The sequence below is a fragment of the Carassius gibelio genome, chromosome B16, assembly GCF_023724105.1.
Source record: "Carassius gibelio isolate Cgi1373 ecotype wild population from Czech Republic chromosome B16, carGib1.2-hapl.c, whole genome shotgun sequence".
Taxonomy (NCBI): domain Eukaryota; kingdom Metazoa; phylum Chordata; class Actinopteri; order Cypriniformes; family Cyprinidae; genus Carassius; species Carassius gibelio.
Window position 1 is genome coordinate 3,397,652 of NC_068411.1, and position 21,072 is coordinate 3,418,723.

At 42.3% G+C, this 21,072-nt stretch overlaps 1 protein-coding gene across 6 annotated transcripts in view; it reads left to right on the forward strand.

The window, feature by feature from the left end:
• The window catches only part of triob (trio Rho guanine nucleotide exchange factor b), a 265,495-nt gene that overhangs the window by 123,262 nt on the left and 121,161 nt on the right, over positions 1-21,072 (forward strand). For 5 of the 6 annotated variants that reach the window (XM_052577868.1, XM_052577865.1, XM_052577862.1 and 2 more), the window contains 7 exons: positions 301-393; positions 1,946-2,057; positions 2,178-2,368; positions 2,500-2,598; positions 5,370-5,509; positions 5,701-5,800; positions 16,198-16,441. In XM_052577868.1, coding sequence (XP_052433828.1) covers positions 301-393; positions 1,946-2,057; positions 2,178-2,368; positions 2,500-2,598; positions 5,370-5,509; positions 5,701-5,800; positions 16,198-16,441 — 979 coding nt within the window. The remainder of the gene's footprint in view (positions 1-300; positions 394-1,945; positions 2,058-2,177; positions 2,369-2,499; positions 2,599-5,369; positions 5,510-5,700; positions 5,801-16,197; positions 16,442-21,072) is intronic. The other variant, XM_052577864.1, reaches the window with a different exon arrangement.

A 21,072-nucleotide genomic window follows, 5' to 3' on the forward strand; every position in this document is an offset into this window, starting at 1 on the left:
TTCTGTTCTTGAGCTGGTAGGTGGAGGTCTTAGAGAGAGGGCACTTCCTGTGTGTCTGGGGGTGGGTGGGGGACCAGTGATGCCTCACTATTAAACTGTTGCCAGGCGATCAGAACAGACGGTCTCTTCTTTCAGGGCTGAGCACTAATGAATGACTGTAGCCTTGAGAACTTGAGAACTTTTGCAAAATTTATATCAATAAGCTATTAAGAATTAAAAAGCTAAAGATAAATGGTTATTGCTTTTGGGTGAAGAGGTGAAAAATGAAAGAATTAAGTTTGCTTTACTGTATGTGTACAGGAAATACAACAGAGACACAGGCTGGCTAATTCCATCTCATCATACCTTATTAAACCAGTTCAGAGGATCACCAAGTATCAGCTTCTGCTGAAGGTATGTGTACTACAATGCATTTAAAAAAAAAAAACTCACAGCACAGTTCAGTTTCTTCATTACTGTATATAAAAAACATGAAATAATCAGATTTTAGCACAGACATAAAAAGACCAGATACAAACTAAACATACCCAACACAAACCCAGCACTGAGCCAAAACAAGCTCAGCAAAGGAACTACAGTACAGACCTTACGCAAAGCCAGCACAGACTTAATAGGGATCTTTTACAATACAAGCACAAATTAAGTACAGACCTACTACAAAACCTTCAAAACATAATAATAATAATTGTGAACTAGCTCCTGCTAAAGACGAGCTCAAAACCAACTTCTAACCAGACCAGGACTAAATTATACCAGCTCATGACCAGCTAAGCACCATTTTAAACCGGCTCAAAGGAGCTGCCATACTTCAAATCATACCTAACCAGCATATGGCAATTTTGTTCAACAATGAACACAGATGAAACACAAACCTAGCACAGACTAAACATAAAACCAACACATAATGAACATAGAGAACTATCACAAACCCAACACAGACTAAACGCAGACCCTACACAGATTAAACCTAGACCAATCACAAACCCAACACATACGAAACACAGACCCATCTCAGACTAAATCTAAAACTATCACAAACGTAACACAGACTAAACATAGACCCCCCGCAGACTAGACCTTGGGTAATCACAAACCCAGCACAGACTATCCACAGACCCCGCACAATGTAACCCTAGAGCTATCACAAACCCAACTCAGACCCAACAGAGACTAACCTAAAACTATATCAAAGCCAACACGGACTAAACACAGACCCCAACAGACTAAGCCTTGAGCTATCACAAACCTAATAAAGACTAAACACAAACCCAGTAAAGACTAAACCTAAAACTATCACAGACACCACATAGAGTAACTCTAGAGCTATCACAAACCTAACAAAGACTAAACACAGACCAAGCACAGGCTAAACCAAGAACTATCACAATCTCAACACAGACCTAGCACAGACTAAACCTAAAACTATAAGAAATACAACACAGACTAAACTTAAAACTATCACAAACCCAACACAGGCCCCCCACATACTAAACCTAGAATTATTACAAACCCAATTCAGACTACATAGACCCAGCACAGACTAAACCTAGAACTATCACAATTCCATCACATACTAAACATAGACCTAGCACAGACTAAACCTAGACCTATCACAGACTCAGACAGATTAAACCTAGAACTATATCAAACCCAGCACAGCCTTTACATAGAACCACAACAAATACACCATAAGCTAACACAGGCCCAGCACAGACTTATCATTGAGCCATAACAAACCAAGCTAACATAAAACCATCACAAACCATCACAGTCACAAAAAAAGAAAAAGAAATCCAAAGTAGACTAGACACACATTACCAAAACCAAAATGATGGTCCAAAAGATACTTAAGGTTTAATATGGTATTACAAAATCCAAATTAAAGCACAAAATCTTCAATGTACATATTCAAATGTAAAAGTGCAATTGTTATGTTTGTTTATAGGAACTATTGACGTGTTGTGAGGAGGGTAAAGGAGAAATTAAAGATGGCCTGGAGGTTATGCTTAGTGTGCCCAAAAAAGCTAATGATGCTATGCACCTCAGCATGCTAGAGGGTGAGTAACAAACTTACGCACACAGACACAGCTTCCTACACCAAACCCAATCCTTCTTCTTTAATCTTTTATTGTTTTTCAACCTCTTTTTTTTTCCTTTTTGCTCTTTCTCACCATCAGGTTTTGATGAGAACATTGAGTCTCAGGGTGAGTTGATTCTGCAGGAGTCATTCCAGGTTTGGGATCCAAAGACTCTGATTCGTAAGGGCAGAGAGCGGCACCTCTTCCTTTTTGAGATGTCTCTCATCTTCAGCAAGGACGTCAAAGACTCCAACGGAAGGAGCAAGTACCTCTACAAGAGCAAACTCATGGTACAGGTTTTACTTTTAATTTGTTTAGTTGTTTAAATAAAGAAATGTTTGCTTATCAGGTTATGGATGGCAATACTTTATATTAGACTGAATTATTTCATGTTTGATTTATGCTTTTTTACTCTGCCTAGACCTCAGAACTAGGAGTTACTGAACATGTGGAAGGAGATCCATGTAAATTTGCACTCTGGGTTGGACGGACACCTACCTCTGACAAAATAGTGCTAAAGGTATGATTCACGTTCCAAAATGAAACCTCGTCCATTTTTTTTTTTTTTTTTTTTGTCAAAACCATTGCTAACTGGCACAGCACGTAAGCATGTTTCATTACTGAAATGTTGCCTCTGATCTCAAATTAAATGGATTTGTCCGTTCGACTTTGTTTTAAAATAAAAAATATACTGTTCAGTATATACAGTCTTGTTCAAAATAATAGCAGTACAATGTGACTAACCAGAATAATCAAGGTTTTTAGTATATTTTTTATTGCTACGTGGCAAACAAGTTACCAGTAGGTTCAGTATATTCTCAGAAAACAAATGAGACCCAGCATTCATGATATGCACGCTCTTAAGGCTGTGCAATTGGGCAATTAGTTGAATTAGTTGAAAGGGGTGTGTTCAAAAAAATAGCAGTGTGGCATTCAATCACTGAGGTCATCAATTTTGTGAAGAAACAGGTGTGAATCAGGTGGCCCCTATTTAAGGATGAAGCCAACACTTGTTGAACATGCATTTGAAAGCTGAGGAAAATGGGTCGTTCAAGACATTGTTCAGAAGAACAGCGTACTTTGATTAAAAAGTTGATTAGAGAGGGGAAAACCTATAAAGAGGTGCAAAAAATGATAGGCTGTTCAGCTAAAATGATCTCCAATGCCTTAAAATGGAGAGCAAAACCAGAGAGACGTGGAAGAAAACGGAAGACAACCATCAAAATGGATAGAAGAATAACCAGAATGGCAAAGGCTCAGCCAATGATCACCTCCAGGATGATCAAAGACAGTCTGGAGTTACCTGTAAGTACTGTGACAGTTAGAAGACGTCTGTGTGAAGCTAATCTATTTTCAAGAATCCCCCGCAAAGTCCCTCTGTTAAAAAAAAGGCATGTGCAGAAGAGGTTACAATTTGCCAAAGAACACATCAACTGGCCTAAAGAGAAATGGAGGAACATTTTGTGGACTGATGAGAGTAAAATTGTTCTTTTTGGGTCCAAGGGCCACAGGCAGTTTGTGAGACGACCCCCAAACTCAGAATTCAAGCCACAGTACACAGTGAAGACAGTGAAGCATGGAGGTGCAAGCATCATGATATGGGCATGTTTCTCCTACTATGGTGTTGGGCCTATTTATCGCATACCAGGGATCATGGATCAGTTTGCATATGTTAAAATACTTGAAGAGGTCATGTTGCCCTATGCTGAAGAGGACATGCCCTTGAAATGGTTGTTTCAACAAGACAATGACCCAAAACACACTAGTAAACGGGCAAAGTCTTGGTTCCAAACCAACAAAATTAATGTTATGGAGTGGCCAGCCCAATCTCCAGACCTTAATCCAATTGAGAACTTGTGGGGTGATATCAAAAATGCTGTTTCTGAAGCAAAACCAAGAAATGTGAATGAATTGTGGAATGTTGTTAAAGAATCATGGAGTGGAATAACAGCTGAGAGGTGCCACAAGTTGGTTGACTCCATGCCACACAGATGTCAAGCAGTTTTAAAAAACTGTGGTCATACAACTAAATATTAGTTTAGTGATTCACAGGATTGCTAAATCCCAGAAAAAAAAAATGTTTGTACAAAATAGTTTTGAGTTTGTACAGTCAAAGGTAGACACTGCTATTTTTTTGAACACACCCCTTTCAACTAATTGCCCAATTGCACAGCCTTAAGAGCGTGCATATCATGAATGCTGGGTCTTGTTTGTTTTCTGACAATCTACTGAACCTACTGGTAACTTGTTTGCCACGTAGCAATAAAAAATATACTAAAAACCTTGATTATTCTGGTTAGTCACATTGTACTGCTATTATTTTGAACAAGACTGTATCATTCATCCAAGGATCTTAGACATGAGTGGATATGTCTTCAAGTGTCTTCCAAGCTGTAGCTCTGGCTTGAGTCATTCCATTGTATAAAATCATTTTTTGAAACTTGTAACATTGAAAAAAAAAACACTTATGTAACTTTTATTTCTGAATTGTTGCCCTTCATCTCTGAAGACATTACTGAATCATGTAATGACTCATATGCCATTCTATATGTTCTCACGTGTAAATAGACAAGACACATGGATGCAAAATGGATTCATTCATGTTCACAATTTTAGCCTGCTTACAGTTACTAAACATTGTTTCCACCTATTTTATTTCTGTAATCTGATTCCCAAGTGAAAAGTTGCATGGGAATTGATTTCATACTTTGAGAATTGATTAAATCATTGATAGAGTTTAATTGACATGTGATTGGAGGCTGGGACCTTAAAGAAATCACATTAAAGGCATAATTCACCCAAAATGAAAATTCTGTCCAAAAGATATTTTGAAGATTGCTGGTAATCAAACAGTTGGTGGTTCCCATTGACTTCCATAGTAGGGAAAGAAATACTATGGAAGTCAATGGGAACCAAAAACTGTTTGATTAACAGCAATCTTGAGAATATCTTATTTTATGTTAAACATAAGAAAGCAACTCATACAGGTTTGGAAAGACATGATGGTGAGGATATGATGACAGAATTTTCATTTTTGGGTGAACTATCCCTTTAAGAAACAGAGCATTTTGTCATATTTTGATTAATGATAAGAAATGCTTTATGGTATACATAATAAGACCAGGATCACATTAATTAGGTAAACAGTTTTTGACTTCATTTGAACTCTAAATTCATGTTGTCATTATTTTTGCAACAGATCTGTAGGCTTTGACAAGTCCAATTGATATTTATGTCTGTTGTGTAAATTGAGGTTCATAATTTTTTTTGTTGTGTTCAATGCATTCCCAGGCTTCATGTATTGAAAACAAACAGGATTGGATTAAACATGTTCGTGAAGTTATCCAGGAGCGTACCATCCATTTACGGGGGGCACTCAAAGAGCCAATCCCCATTCCCAAAGCCACTGCAACCAAACACAAGGGCAAAAGGTACTTTAACACCTCACATCAGTCTAAATCAATAAACAAGGATGAGTCTCTGGATCGCAGAATATGTTAACACAGAAGAAACCAGTTTTATGCATATCAGTATCTTGTCTCTGATATCGACTGTCTAACCAGGGTGGCTTTTCCTTGGTCAGTGTGCACTTTTGAATGATATATATTATGTTGAATAACAGGGATGGAGAGGACCTAGACAGTCAGGGTGATGCAAGCAGTCAACCTGACACCATTTCCATCGCTTCCCGCACCTCCCAGAACACACTGGATAGCGACAAGGTGAGTGTGAAAATCTGTCGAGCTTAGTCTAAAAGTGCCATGCTACAACTGGTGTTCATTCAGTTCTGGTGTTTTGGTGACATATTTAAATCTGCTGCATTGTAAGAACAAGGAAAATTGTTTAATGTATGTACTGAATGTTTTAGCCTCAAACTAAAAGCTATATATATATATATATATATATATATATATATACAATTTAATACCTATAGTTCAAGACCTAAAAGCATGACACAGCTGCCTCCTTATATATATATATATATATATATATATATATATATATATATATATATATATTAGGGCAGTCAAATGACTAAAATTTTTAATCAAATTAATCAGAATTTTCAGTGGATTAATCATGATTAATCACTATTTGCAAATACACCTCAATCCTAACCATTTTTTTTTCTGAAATGCGTACCAAAGGATAAATAACAGGACACAGATACATAATTTTCATGTATTGATTCATCAATATGTGGTTCTTTTTTTTCTGAATTTCAAAAGTTTAACATTTACTTAATCAAATTTACCTGACCACTATATCAAACCATGCCATTTAACTACAGATAGTGTAAGAGTTTTAGGTGAACCTGTGGTTAAATATAGCCACATATCTATGAAATTATGCATAGAGAAACTCAAAAGAATGAACTCAGAAACACAAACATGCGCCCTCTGCACTCTGGGCACTCTTGTTTTTAGGAGGTGTTCATTTGCTCTGCCACAATTCTTTAGGATCGATATTTTCACGTTCTGAAGGCTTCAAGTGCCAGTAAAACCAAGTAAAAATGCAAATGCTTTTTCAAACAGCTGTAATTTTCGCTGCATTGCATGTATGCGTTCTGCGCATGCACAGTGTGAAACACAGGACGCTATAACAGGAAGAAGCTCCAGCGTATCAACTACCAAAGTCGTCTCTGTTTATCGAGCTTGGCATGAATGTATTTGAGAGTAACTGGGGTAAAACCTTAAGCTTCTTCTGTGTTTTCGTCGCGGTGCTCGCCGCTGTTTGTTACTATCTTGAGAATTCAGAGATCGACAAGACTTTCCTGACCTAAATAATTTGTCACACTGCGCATGCGTGAAATGCGTTAAAAAATTTGACGTAATTAACGACAAACATCTAATTAACGCCGTTAACGCGCTATTTTTGACAGCCCTAATATATATATATATATATATATATATATATATATATATATATATATATATATATATATATAAAATGTTTTTTTTTTATTCCCAAGATATAATATAAACGCGCTGTTGTGGTAAAAAAAAAAAACTTTTTGCCATCACATTCGAAGACCACTGTAATGAAACCTGTAATACTGCAATCAATTTTTTAAAGGGATAGTTTACCCAAAAAAGAAAATTCAGCCATAACATCATTCTAAACCCATAATACTTCCCATTCATCTTATTAACACAAAGAGATTTGTTATCACTTTTGTCGATCCATTCTCACCTGTCAGGTAATATCTGTGTTTACCATATTGATGAGCTCTATGTATGTGCAATGAAGACTTGGTTTAAACTGCTTGATTCACATGGACTACTTTTACAATTTCTTTTGAAGCATTAACATTTTGATCATATGCACTTCCAATGGATGGACAAGAATTATAAGAGAATATTAAAAGCTGTGTTCATTTGTGTTTGACTAATTATAAGTACTATATATCTGCAATCTTTTTTCATACTGGCACAAAATTTTGCGGTTATATTTACCACAATATCCTGACAAAACCTTACCGATTTTATGACTGCATCACCTTGTTGTGAAAACTTACAAGTACTTCTAGAAATACTTATAACCTTTAAACTGCATATCCACAATCACTGATAAGGATTATATGACAAAACAACTTTACATGCCACATTTGTGCCATCTGTGTGGTTGGCCCCATTACTGCTGCTTCAAGCTATATTCCATAATGGGCATTTCATATCAGATGGATAAGAATTAATTTAAAGAACTGTACTTCATAGTAACATCTTGTTCTAATCCAAATATTTAAAGAACAGAATATTGTTTCCCACCCTGAAATGTACACTCTTCTTTAGAGATGATACTGAGCTGCTGGAAAATCAGTGAAATGTACCTGAGCAAAAAAAAAAAAAAAGAAAGAAACGTCTCGGTTACGTATGGTAACCCTCGTTCCCTGAAGGAGGGAACGGAGACGCCACGTCGGATGACCGACGAATATGGGATATCGCTTCGATAGACCAATCTACTTCGAGTGTAAACTAAACGAGCCAATGCACATTGGCATGCAATTATTGCATCCAGCTGCCGCTGATCACTGCGTGAGTATAAGAGGGCAGCAGGTGCAATGCATACCAGTTTTTCGCTGAGGAGCCGAGCCGGGAACCCGGCAGCTCAGCGGCGGTACAGCAACCGTGGCGACGGGACGTGGCGTCTCCGTTCCCTCCTTCAGGGAACGAGGGTTACCATACGTAACCGAGACGTTCCCTTTCAGTCGGTCACTCTCGACGCCACGTCGGATGACCGACGAATATGGGATCCCTATCAAAGCGCCATGGGTGCTGCCCCTTCCAGTGCCCTGTGCGAGCCGCCTGCGCCCCTATTAGGTGTAGGCCGGGGCTCAGAACAAGTAGCTCCACTCACCATTGTCAAAGCACTACCTCACTGGGTGAGATTGGATAACACTGGGAAAACGTACCCGGTCCGCTTGGAGCCGGGACGCTGCGGAAGCCCCATCCTTCCCGAAGGAGGTCTCGGAGGCAAATACACATATAGCATCCGTTTAGGAGTATACAGAGAAATTTGAGGTGATTAAAACCCTCTTGGGAAGGCAGAAGTCTGCCGGGGAAACACGGGCTCTAAGGCTATACCGTGGACTATACACATACGAGTACCGCTTAGGTCTCAATATGGAGCCCAGCCTTCCATGGTTCTCACGGATTCATCATGAAGGCCTGGCGCCGGACGTTCCGCCGCGTCCAGCTGCCTAGGGTGATGGAGGAACTCAACAGGGTCTACAGTTCGGACACTCTGGAGCAGTTTTAGCAAGCCGACACTAACCGGGGCCTCTCAGTGCCACTACCCGTTTGAGGTGAGAACACAGGAGGATACCGGCTCTACACGAAGGCTATAGAACCTAGCGAACGTGTTAGGGGTCGCCCAGCCCGCAGCTCTACAAATATCTGTCAGCGAGGCGCCCCGAGCCAGCGCCCAGGAGGATGCAACACTTCTAGTTGAGTGAGCTCGAAGCCTGAACGGGCAGGGCACATCCTGAGCCTGATAAGCCAGGGTTATGGCATCCACAATCCAGTGGGCCATCCTCTGCTTAGAGACGGCATTCCCCTTCTGCCGGCCTCCGTAACAGACAAAGAGCTGGTATGAGGTCCTGAAGCTTTGCGTCCGGTCCACGTAGCACCTTAATGCTCGAACAGGACAAAGCAAAGCCAGGGCTGGGTCTGCCTCCTCCAGGGGCAGTGCTTGCAGGTTCACCACTTGGTCTTTGAAGGGTGTAGTGGGAACCTTGGGCACGTAGCCAGGCCGGGGCCTCAGGATTACCTGGGAGTCAGCCGGCCCGAACTCTAGGCACGAATCGTTGACCGAAAATGCATGCAGGTCCCCTACCCTCTTGATGGAGGCCAGTGCAAGCAGGAGCACAGTTTTCAATGAAAGAAACTTTAGCTCAACTGAATGCAAAGGCTCGAATGGGCCCTGCTGTAGTGATTTAAGCACTAGAGACAGGTCCCAAGAGGGTATACAGGGGGGCCGGGATGGATTTAACCTCCTGGCCCCTCTAAGGAACCTGATGATGAGGTCATGCTTACCCAAAGACTTCCCATTCACAGGGTCATGGTACGCAGCAATAGCGGCAACCTGGACTTTGAGGGTGGAGGGAGACAGCCTTCGCTCCAACCCTTGCTGCAAAAAGGATAGCACGGCCGCAATCGGGCATCTTCGGGGGTCTTCTCGGCGAAAAGAACACCACTCAACGAACAGGTTCCACTTCAAGGCATAGGCGTGTCTCGTAGACGGTGCTCTTGCCGAAGTGATGGTGTTAACTACCTCTTGGGGTAGGTCACCTAGAACCTCCGCGTCCCGTCCAGGGACCAAACATGGAGTTTCCAAAGGTCTGGACGCGGGTGCCAAATGGTGCCCCGTCTCTGAGTCAGTAAATCCCTCCTCAGAGGAACCAGCCAAGGAGGGGCTGTCGAGAGGAGCACTAGTTCGGGGAACCAGGTCCGAGTAGGCCCATATGGCGCTACTAGTAAGACTTGCTCCTCGTCCTCCTGGACTTTGCACAACGTCTGTGCGAGAAGGCTCACTGGGGGAAACGCATACTTGCGTAGGTCCCGCGGCCAGCTGTGTGCCAGTGCGTCCGTGCCGAGAGTTCCCTCGGTCAGGGAGTAGAAAGCCTGGCAGTGAGAGGTCTCTGGAGCAGCAAACAGGTCTACCTGAGCGGCTCTGAACCGCCTCCAAATCAGCTGGACCGTCAGGGGATGGAGTCGCCATTCTCCCGGGAGCATTGCTCAAGACAGATCGTCGGCTGTACGACTGAGCAGGCCTGGAATGTGAACAGCACGAAGTGACCTCAGAACCTTCTGACTCCAAAGGAGGAGGTGGCGGGCGAGTTGCAAGATGCGACAAGAGCGCAGACCACCTTGGTGGTTGATGTACGCAACAGTCGCAGTGTTGTCCAATCGGACCAGCACAGGCTTGCCTCGTAAGAGACCTTTGAGACGGTTCAAGGCAAGGTGCGTTGCTAACAACTCTAGGCAATTGATGTGCCACTGCAGCTGCGGGCCCGTCCAAACCCCTGAGACTGCATGCCCGTTGTACGTGGCCCCCCCGGCGGTAGTGGAGGCATGCGTGTAAACCACAGCATGCCTGGAGATCTGCTCTAGGGGCACCCCTGCCCATAGGAATGCCAGATCTGACCACGGAGTGAGGGTTTGGCGACAGGCCGGTGTAACTTGGACCCGGTGAGTGCCGCGCTTCCACGCCCACCTCGGGACTCGGCCATAAAGCCAGTGCCGGAGCGGTCTCATATGTGATAGGCCGAGCGGTGTAAGTGCCGCTGTGGCCACCATATGCCCCAGGAGCCTCCGAAAGAGTTTCAGTGGGACCGCCGTCCTGCTCTTGGACGTATTCAAGCAGGCTAGCACCGACCGCGCACGTTCCTCTGTGAGGCGTGCTGTCTGTTCGACCGAATCCAACTCCATACCGAGAAAAGAGATCCTCTGCAATGGTGAGAGTTTGCTCTTTTCCCAGCTGACCTGAAGGCCCAACAGGCTCAGGTGCCGGAGCACCACATCCCTGTGCTCGCACAACTGATCTCGAGACTGTGCTAGTATCAGCCAATTGAGAATGCGAACACTCTGCTCTCTGAGAGGAACGAGAGCTGCCTCCGTGACTTCCGTGAAGACACAGGGAGACTGGGACAGCCGGAAGGGCAGGACCTTGTACTGATATGCTAGTCCTTCGAACGCAAGCCGCAGAAAAGGTCTGTGGCGCGGAAGTATGGACACATGAAAGTACACGTCCTTCAGGTCGATCGCTGCAAACCAATCTTGGGGACGGACGCACCTGAAAATGCGTTTCTGTGTCAACATTTTGAACTGTAGCCGATAGAGGGCCCGATTCAAAACTCGCAGATCCAAGACCGGTCGTAACCCACCGCTTTTCTTGGGTACAATGAGGTACGGGCTGTAAAGCCCCTTCCTCATATCGGCTGGAGGGACCGGCTCTATCGTGGCCTTCGCCAGTAGGACTGCGATCTCTTTCCGCAAGACAGGGGCATCGGACGCTTCCACTGTAGTGAAGCGGACACCGCAGAGCTTGGGGGGAAGCCGGGCGATCTGAATCGCATAGCCGAGGCTGATGGTTCGCAGAAGCCAGCGAGACGGGCTGGGTAGCGCTGACCAGGCGCCTAAGAGCCGTACAAGCGGGACCAGCAGAACCACAGCCGTACCCGCAGTGGGGCAGCGAGGTGGAACACAGGGGCCCAACTCGGGCGGCTTGTGAGCAGGCCGGAGTGTGGTGCGAGTGTGGGGTGCAGGGCTCACCTGGTTCCACGGGTTGGCAGAGGGTGCGTGAGTAGGGCCTTTGTTGACGCTCTCGAACCACCCGCAGCTGCCATCTGGCGAAGGAGGAGGATGAGTGAGGTCCGGTGCTTGGCCGTCCGCAACTCTCCATGCCCTCCTGGGACCCAGAGAGGGAGGAAACTACTCTCCTGTCGAGATTTCCAAATTCTCCGCCTGGCCCTCCTCCAGGGGAGGGAGAGGTGCCTACACCATCCCCCAGAAAGCAGCTACCTCTCTCTGGGTCACCCGTCCCAGGGCCTCTTGCTCTTCTGCTTACCGTCAGGTTTGACGGGGGCCAGGACGGGAGGGGCAGCCTGCCTGTGCCCAGCTCAACGGCACCACTTGGAGGCTGCTGCAGATGCGACGCGTGAGCAGGGGCGGATGCAGGGGGCTGCCCTCGGCGACGAGCAGGCTGGGGCACTGCAGCCGGCGGGTGGGTGGAGATAGCAGCTCTTCCAGAAGCGCTGGATCGTGACCACCCTCGTGCAGGTCTTTCAGTGCCTTAGCCTTGTGCACCTGCAGTAACGCCATAGCGTGTAAGGCGGAAGCAGCTTCCCCGCAAGCCACATAGGCACTGCCGGTCAGACCAGACGAGTGCCTACAGGCCCGGGAAGGGAGCACCGGGTCTCCACGCCAGGAGGCGGCGGACTTAGGACACAATTGCATCGCTACCGCCCGCTCCACCGACGGGATTCCTGAATACCCCTTCGCTGCACCGCCCTCGAGGGTGGTGAGGGAGGAGGAGCCCACCGGCTGGTTTCTGGCAGTAAAAGGTGCCATCCACGACTTGGTGAGCTCGTCATGCACTTCCGGAAAGAAAGGCACTGGGGTGGGGCGCTGAGAACCAGCGCGCACCACCCCGAGAAACCAATCATCCAGCCGTGAGGGCTCGGGACGCGGTGGGGGATTCCACTCGAGCCCTACCCTCTCAGCGGCCCGGGAAAGCATAGCTGCCACTTCGGGATCCGAATCAGGCTTTGTCACCATCAGAGGACGGTAGCGCAACCGAACCGTGATCCGACAGCTCTCCCTCCGATGCTGAGATCGACATCTGGTCGGGGGGAGTCCCACTGGATACCGCTGGTACGCTCCTTGAAGAGGGCCCAGCGCGTTCCGTGGGTTGCTCCACTGGATCGGAGGTGCTAGAGGAGTGATGGTCCCCAGAGGGTTGGTTCCCTGCGGGGTTTGCCACCACTGTGATCCTCAAACCACTCGCGCTACTGCCGGAAGTGGTTCTCGTCTGTCGGCCGCCAGAACGAGCCCCAGATCGCGGCCGCGGCAACGGGACTCCGCCCCCCTGAAGGTAGCGGAGCCTGGTTTGCAGCTCCGAGATGGTCATATTCCCGCAGTGAGAACATGACTCATCCACGAAAGCCACCTCAGCGTGCTCGACGCCCAGACACGTGAGGCAGCAATCGTGACCATCACCCGGTGCCAGGTAACGACCGCACCCAGAAACGCACGGGTGAAACGGCATCCTTATAAGGACGATCCGTCGTCTTTACAAAGACGCACCCGTGAAGCTCTTTTAGAGAGAATTTGCTCTTTTAGGAAATGCTCTTTCAGTGCTGAGGCGCACAGGGGGGATGGCCGCTTGCAACACGACAGGGGTAGTGCAACCTGAAGTGTGCAAATCCACTCGACACAGGAACGACCGCCGCTGAAGCGCCGTCTCGCCAACACACGAAGCTTCCGAGAGCGTGCTGAACCCGTAGTTCACAGCAGACACAGTTGAGCAGAGCGATACTAACGCTCGGCTCCGAAGCGAAAAGCTGGTATGCATTGCACCTGCTGCCCTCTTATACTCACGCAGTGATCAGCGGCAGCTGGATGCAATAATTGCATGCCAATGTGCATTGGCTCGTTTAGTTTACACTCGAAGTAGATTGGTCTATCGAAGCGATATCCCATATTCGTCGGTCATCCGACGTGGCGTCGAGAGTGACCGACTGAAAGGGAACAGGCAACACCTATAATAATTTTTTTTTTTTTTTTTTTTTTTACACGTAAGTTATGTTGTACAGTAACTTTTTTCCATTATTTAAGCATTATTTTATTTATTTGTAAGGCTGCTTTATGTTTGATTTATGTTGAAGTGTTTAATGCCTTTTAATCATGAGACATATTTGGTAAACAGGCTCTCAAAAATAATGAAAAAATGTGGATTTAGATTTATCGGCCAACATGTCGGTTATCAGCTTTCATAATTAAAGAATTATCGGTTATCGTATCGGCTATAAGTTTTCATATTTGTGCATCCCTAAAAATTTCAGTAATGAATAAAATCTTAAAGACAGTTGATTCCAAGCATTAGTTTTTAGAGACAAGTTAATATGGGTGAATCTCCAAATAGGGCCAATTTCACTACTTCTTGACAAATGATTCTGTTATAATGTTTGATGGTGGTGATTTTTTATTTTAATAAATGAATAAATAAATGCTAAATTGTTTCTAAAAAAAAAATTCAAAAACAAAAATAGAACCTGTGCCATAACACTTTAACAGTAATAGAGCTACTCATTATCATTAGCTTAAAATTAATTGCATTTCTGTCACTATGCAGTTGTGGAAAAAATGACTCATCAGTGGAAAGTGGTAATCACAGCATTATTGGGGACATTTTGTTGTCAAGTTGTTTGTCAAGTGACATTTATTAATATAGCTCTTCATAGAAGACAGACAGTGGTATCAGTGGTAATAATAAATGATGAAACAACAAGAGCTGTAAATCAGCTCTAAAGAAGACAGTAGTGCCTTACAATAATATTCAGCTCAATTTAGTTCAATGTTATTTAGTTCAATAGTGTTAATGTTGTTCATCAGTTAAGTTCAGCTATAAGCAGCGAGGCAATTAGTGTCATATAAATACTCAATTAATTAAACATTTAAAAAATAGCTTCTTAAGTGAAAAGCAAGCTTTTTTATGAAATTATTATATGTGACCATGGACCACAAAACCAGTCATAAATAGCCAACAATACATTTTATGGGTCTTTTATGCCAAAAATAATTAGAATATTAAGTAAAGATCATGTTCCATGAAGATATTTTGTGAATTTCCTACTGTAAATATATAAAAACTGAATTTCTGATTAGTAATATGCATTAAGAACTTTTTGGAACCTTCAGATTCCAGATTTTTAAATAAAAAATAAAAAGGTTTTGTGGTCCAGGGTCAAATTTGTAAATAAAGTAAAGTAGTACAATTCTTTATAGTCTCTCATTTAGAACGTTTTAGGATTTTTATGATAAGTTTTTATACATACAAACATTTTAGGGAACAGAAAGTTTATCCTAATTGAATATGAAATCAGCCATACAAGAAGTCTGGACACAGAGGCATCCAGTAGTTCCAACATTCAACTAACCTGATTACCAACAGACGTAATGAAGGCTCCTCATTGGGGAACTTTTGTTGCTTCGGTTGCTTTGGATTTAGCAGCACAGACGCTTGTCTTCCCACTCACAGTCAGAGCTCTCCTCTCACACGCCTTCACACATGTGTCTTTTTGTCACCGATATGTATTGCAAGCCTCCTACAGCAACACACGTTACTTGCTGATACTGTCCGATCGAAACACACTTGAATATCTTAGTCCTTCTCTGTCTTCTCTTCCATGTCGGTCCCTTCCCCGTCTCTTCATGACATACACAAACACGTCAAGAGTTACTAAATTCACTCATGTGCCCTGATGACCCTGCACAAAAGCTCACTGTTTTAGACACCTTAACACACACAGAGCCCTCTCAGTTCATGGTGAGGTGAAAAGGTGAAGTTCTCAGAAGCGGATGAGTTGCTGCACGTCACTTCTAATGAGGATTAATTTGCCTCCTGCTCCTTTAAATCTTGGCACATTGTGTCCGTCTTTGCCTCCTCTCCCTTCCTCCTGCCAGGCGTCACTCCTTCAGACTGATTCCATCTCCGTGGCAATGCGAGGATGTGTCAGCAGCCTTCAAACGCCTGCCACTTTACCTCACTGGAGTTCTGAATGCTTGAGCGTGAACTGTAGATGAGATTCATTTTGATAAGACATGGTTATTCAACGCTCTTTCTTCCAGACTATAGGATATGGCATTGTCGGAAATGTCTTTTTTTTGACCCAGACCATTCTTCTGTGTGATGTTTCCTGCATAAGGATGTACTAGGGGTTGATATTTTGGTAGAAACATGGCGTGTAAAGGTTCAGGGTCAGTTGCTCATCTTTTGAGCTCATTGGCAACGCCACATTACCAGTGGGTATGTTCATTATGCCTCTTTTTTTGTCACGTTTGTTGTCTTTATCACATATATTTGAAATTTTAATGTGACTCTATGACTTCCTCCACAGTTATCCGGTGGTTCAGAGTTGACGGTGGTCATCCACGACTTCATGGCCAGTAATGGATCGGAGTTGACTGTACGCAGGGGTCAGACAGTGGAGCTTGTAGAAAGGCCCCAAGACAAGCCCGACTGGTGTCTGGTTCGTACCACTGACCGTTCACCTGCTCAAGAAGGCCTGGTTCCTAGCTCTATGCTTTGCATCGCACATTCCCGAAGTAGCATGGAGATGGAGGGCATTTTCAATCATAAAGGTAAGATGGACAGCTTTTTGGGGTTAGATTCAGTTAGACGGAATTTACTTAAAAGTTCTGGATTTTTTGGGGGACGTTCATGCTCTTCTTTCCTTGTTATGGGGTTAGATAAAGATGGCTTCAGGAATTTGAATGGCATTTATTAAGGCTTACACTTCACAGAGGCTGCACTACTTGTATTTGTCAGTGTTTTGAGTTTGTCAGGTCCTGAGAATCTGGAATAGAGTTTGATGTTCCTCTCCAGTCATGGGAAGAGCTTCTCTGTAAATGCTTGAGGGATTACTCAAAGACACGTCAACACACGCGTCTGGGGTTTCCAGCTGGTGCTTTGTGTAAGAGTTGTTAAGTAACCACCTTTGACTCGATAGGAATCTCAGCTTTTTAATCTGTTTTGGTAGCATTTTAAAAATAATTTGATTTTTAATGAATACTTCGAGGATTGATGTTTAATTACAGTAATTATGGAAACAGATTTCTAGCTGTGTGCAAGTTTAAGCATGACATACACAATCCAAAATTAAATCGGATTATCCTAATGTGGGTGCCAGATATTGTGTTTTCTCTCAGGAGGAATGGATCAAAGCCGTGAACAGGTGTGTGTCTGTTCTTGACTCACCCTGAACCCAAATAAAATTTTAATTGCAGTCCAGCTTTGCTCTTTCTTGTTAGGGTTGAAGTGTGTTGAGCATGCAGTAACCATGGTGATGGGCTGTGTCAGGTGATGAACAGGGTTGCCGGGCTGTTGGGGACTTCCCTGCTAGGATTATATCCATGTACACAGGACAGTTAATGTGATCTTGTGATTTTGGTCATGCAATTAAAACCAGGCATTTTGAAAACAATAATACATAAGCTTGGGGTCAGTATTTCTTTTTCAAACAAATTAGTACTTTTATTCAGCAAGGACACATAAATGCGATCAAAAGTGACAGTAAAGACATTTAAATGTATTTAAAATGATTTATTATAATAAAACAAATGCTGTCATAAACTTCATATTTATCAGATAATCCTTATTATTATATTAAAATAGAAAAAATATTTCACAATATTGCCATTTTTGCTGTATTCATTTTCAAATAATTTTAAATAATAATAAAAAAAAAAACATTTATTGTATGTCATTTATGATCATATTTTTTATTATAACAAAATATTTTTAAAGCATGGGTAACATTTGTAATGTGACCTATTTCAAAAAGAAGATGAATATTTGCAGGAAAATATTTAGACAATATTCGATTTTATCTGCCAGGATTTGAATAAATTGTGGATGGTTGGCAGTTAAATACTTCTCTATTCTGTTCTGTTCTGGTTTTGTCAAACAAGAAGCCTTGGTTTTATTGGAACAGTAGAAACTAGTGCCATGTTCGATACATCAATACGACGATGTATCTTTTCAGAGATTTGAAAATAATGAAAATATTTATATATAGGCTACAATGGGTTTAATCTGGCCACAGAGGAACACAACTGGGTTGCCTGATATAAAGAGATGCAGTCCTCAAAACAGAGGACTGCACAATACGGAAATGTCTGCTATGTGTGCTACTTATCTTTGTCAACCTGTGTCTCTGTTCACAGAGAATAAATGCGCTTGCTGTATATATTGCTGTGCGATCTCCACTTCAGTATACTATTATCAGAAAAGTATAATTTATCAAGTGTTCATTTATAAGAGAGAGAGAGAGAGAGAGAGAGAGAGAGACAGAGGGGGGCTGTGTATGTATGAATTACACTGTTTTTCATCATTTCTCTATTAACAGTGAAGTTGTGGCTTTAATTGCTTTTGAAACAATGATTTTATCAACTCCTCGTTGAGAAAGATAATGTTGCTCTTCAGACATGAATCTATTTTATTAATACAATTTTTGAGAGTTTTACGCAGAGAGTGTGTTGATTTGTGTTATGATAACCTATCAGCAATGTTAGGATGATTCTAATATATTAGAATGAGTACATTATTATTTATGGGCTTAAAAACAAGATGCAAATATTGAATATTGTATTGAATATTGAATATCTGACTATTGTACCTAGTGGGGAGTGCCCAATGTAATCATGAAATATATGCCATTACCTATATTGTTATGTACTGTGGTACAGTTATGGAGGCCCTTCATAATGCAGAGGTCAACTGCCTGCTCTGCCTATAGTTAGCAACGCCTCTATGGTATGCAGTGTTTAATAAACAGCTATTTTACTAAATTCTTCTGAGGTAAAATTCAGTGCAGTCTTGTACCGTGATAAGTATCGTGATACATATCATGTAACTTTGCTGGTGATACACAGCCCTAGTAGAAACAGTGGTAATGTTGTTTTTCTATTACAATATTCTATTAACACTGTATATGATTCATTATCATTTCATGCAATATTTAAGGTTTACTCTTTACTATATTTAAGATTTAACTCTTTGTGGTGAAATAAATGTTTGCATATGAAGGAGACGTAGGATCAGCATAATTCATTTTGGAGCTTTCTTACTGTTCACATGCATTTTATGGAATTTCATTCGGCTGTAGTAAGTACATCTAGAACTACATGTGTTCATCAGTTCCTTGTGATCAAAGCTGTGTAAAATGGAATTCATGGTGGTTAGTCACTGCTTTTGAAAACTCTGAATGGACCATGATTTGTGACAAAGACTTGATTACAAAGGAAGAGCATGTGGTAAAACTAAGAAGGTCACCAGGCAAAGATTTTTGAGGTCACCCACACAAGGATGACTGGGCAGCATCTGAGAGGAGATCATTAGTGTGTGCAGGGTGTGGTGTTCAGTTTGGGGAATTCTGGGAAGTTACTGAAACTGACTTATTTTGACCTCAGGATATACAGTAGTAAGAAAATGCTCCTCAAATGTTTCCCAAAAAGTATCTATCGATTTATCTATCTGTCCGTCTGTCCGTCTATTAAAGAGATTCTCAATGAAAAGCTTGTAAAGTTATGTAAAAGTCATATTGAAATTAATGATGTTGATATTTTTTTTTAACTAATAAGTTAAAAGGACACATACCTGTCATTTATGTCCATTTTATGACATCTTTACAAGTAGACGAGCACCTTTCCTTTGGCAAAGGTCATGGGAAATGTCAAACAGCCGGTTCTCTTACAGCAAGGACAATCTGTATTTATAGAATGTGAAATAGGAACTGTCATAACTCATGATGGCCAGTGTATTCAACCTCTTCAAACTGCTGCCCAGACTATTTTGTGCGCTGAATCGTTCAAGGTATATTTAAGGCAGCTGCTGTGTTGCAACGTGTCCAGAGGGGCTGAAAGAAATCAAACTTTTAGGCTACCATGAGACCAGAGCAGAATCTTCAGTAGAATGTTGATTAGTTCTGGCATAAGCAGTTACGGATCTGCATCTGTGTGTGTGTGTGTGTGTGTATGTGTTTGTGTATGTATAGCAAAGGAAGCAGTTCGACTGGCCACAGACCAGCTACTGTTAAGCAGCCAAAGACGCTTAAACAGGGAGATCTTTGTAGCCATCCGCCCCGGTGCAGCCTGTAAGAGAGGCAGCCATTTGTGTAGGTGATATAGAGGCAGTTGTTTGTATAGTTAACTTGATTTTCATGCTGTGACCTGATACTGGCCAAGCCTGCCAGTCGTACTGTACTTAAACTGTAATTTACGTCTGAGATGTATTATTACTGTGCTCCCACTGAAAAATGCTGAAAATGTTCTGCTGTTTTTCGAAATCTACATATAAAAGAATATCAAATATCTGTAAATCCATTATTATTATTATTATTATTATTATTATTATATTTTAATTATCTAACTGTGTGAAACTTACAAAGCCAACCTGTCAAGAATCATGTCATATTTCTACCTGACATCATGTAAAACTGTAAACTTGCAAAAGTGACAGTGAAAATTATAAAATAAGTGTATAAATATAAAGTGTACAGTAAAAGGTAAATGTGACACTGGACCACAAATTCAGTCATGAGTAGCAAGGGTATATTTGTAGCAATAGCCAACAATACATTGTATGGATTATTACATTGTACAAAATTATAAATTTGTCTTTTATGCCAAGAATCATGAGGATATTAAGAAAAGTTCCATGAGTTTCATACCGTTAATATCTCAAAACTAAATTTTTGATTAGTAACCTGCATTGCTAAGAACTTATTTTGCACCCTCAGATTCCAGATTTTCAAATAATTGTATGTCAGCCAAATATTGTCCTATTCTAACAAATCATACATCAATGGAAAGGGTGTTTATTCAGTTTCAGCTTTCAGAGATGATGTATAAATCTCAATTATTATTTTAATTTATTTACATTTTTTTATTTACCCTTATGTTTTGTGGTCCAGGGTAACAAATGTAATGAGAATCTGGATTATAAATTGGGAAGCAAGATCAAATACAAAAGTGCAACAAAAAAAGGAAAATTAATTAAATATGACCTGCTTATCTTTGTGAGCTTACACCATTTAGAAAGCCGCTACTAAAGCTGAAACTGCCTGATCTTGTGAAGACTTTAACTCTGACTCTTTCAGAATCCCATCTTTCATATTAAAGAATTGTAGGTTACACCTCTTTCCTCTCTTTGAGTCTTCTCATCCGGTTTTCCCTTCCTCCCTCTCTTTCATTCTGAGCATAACTTAGTCACA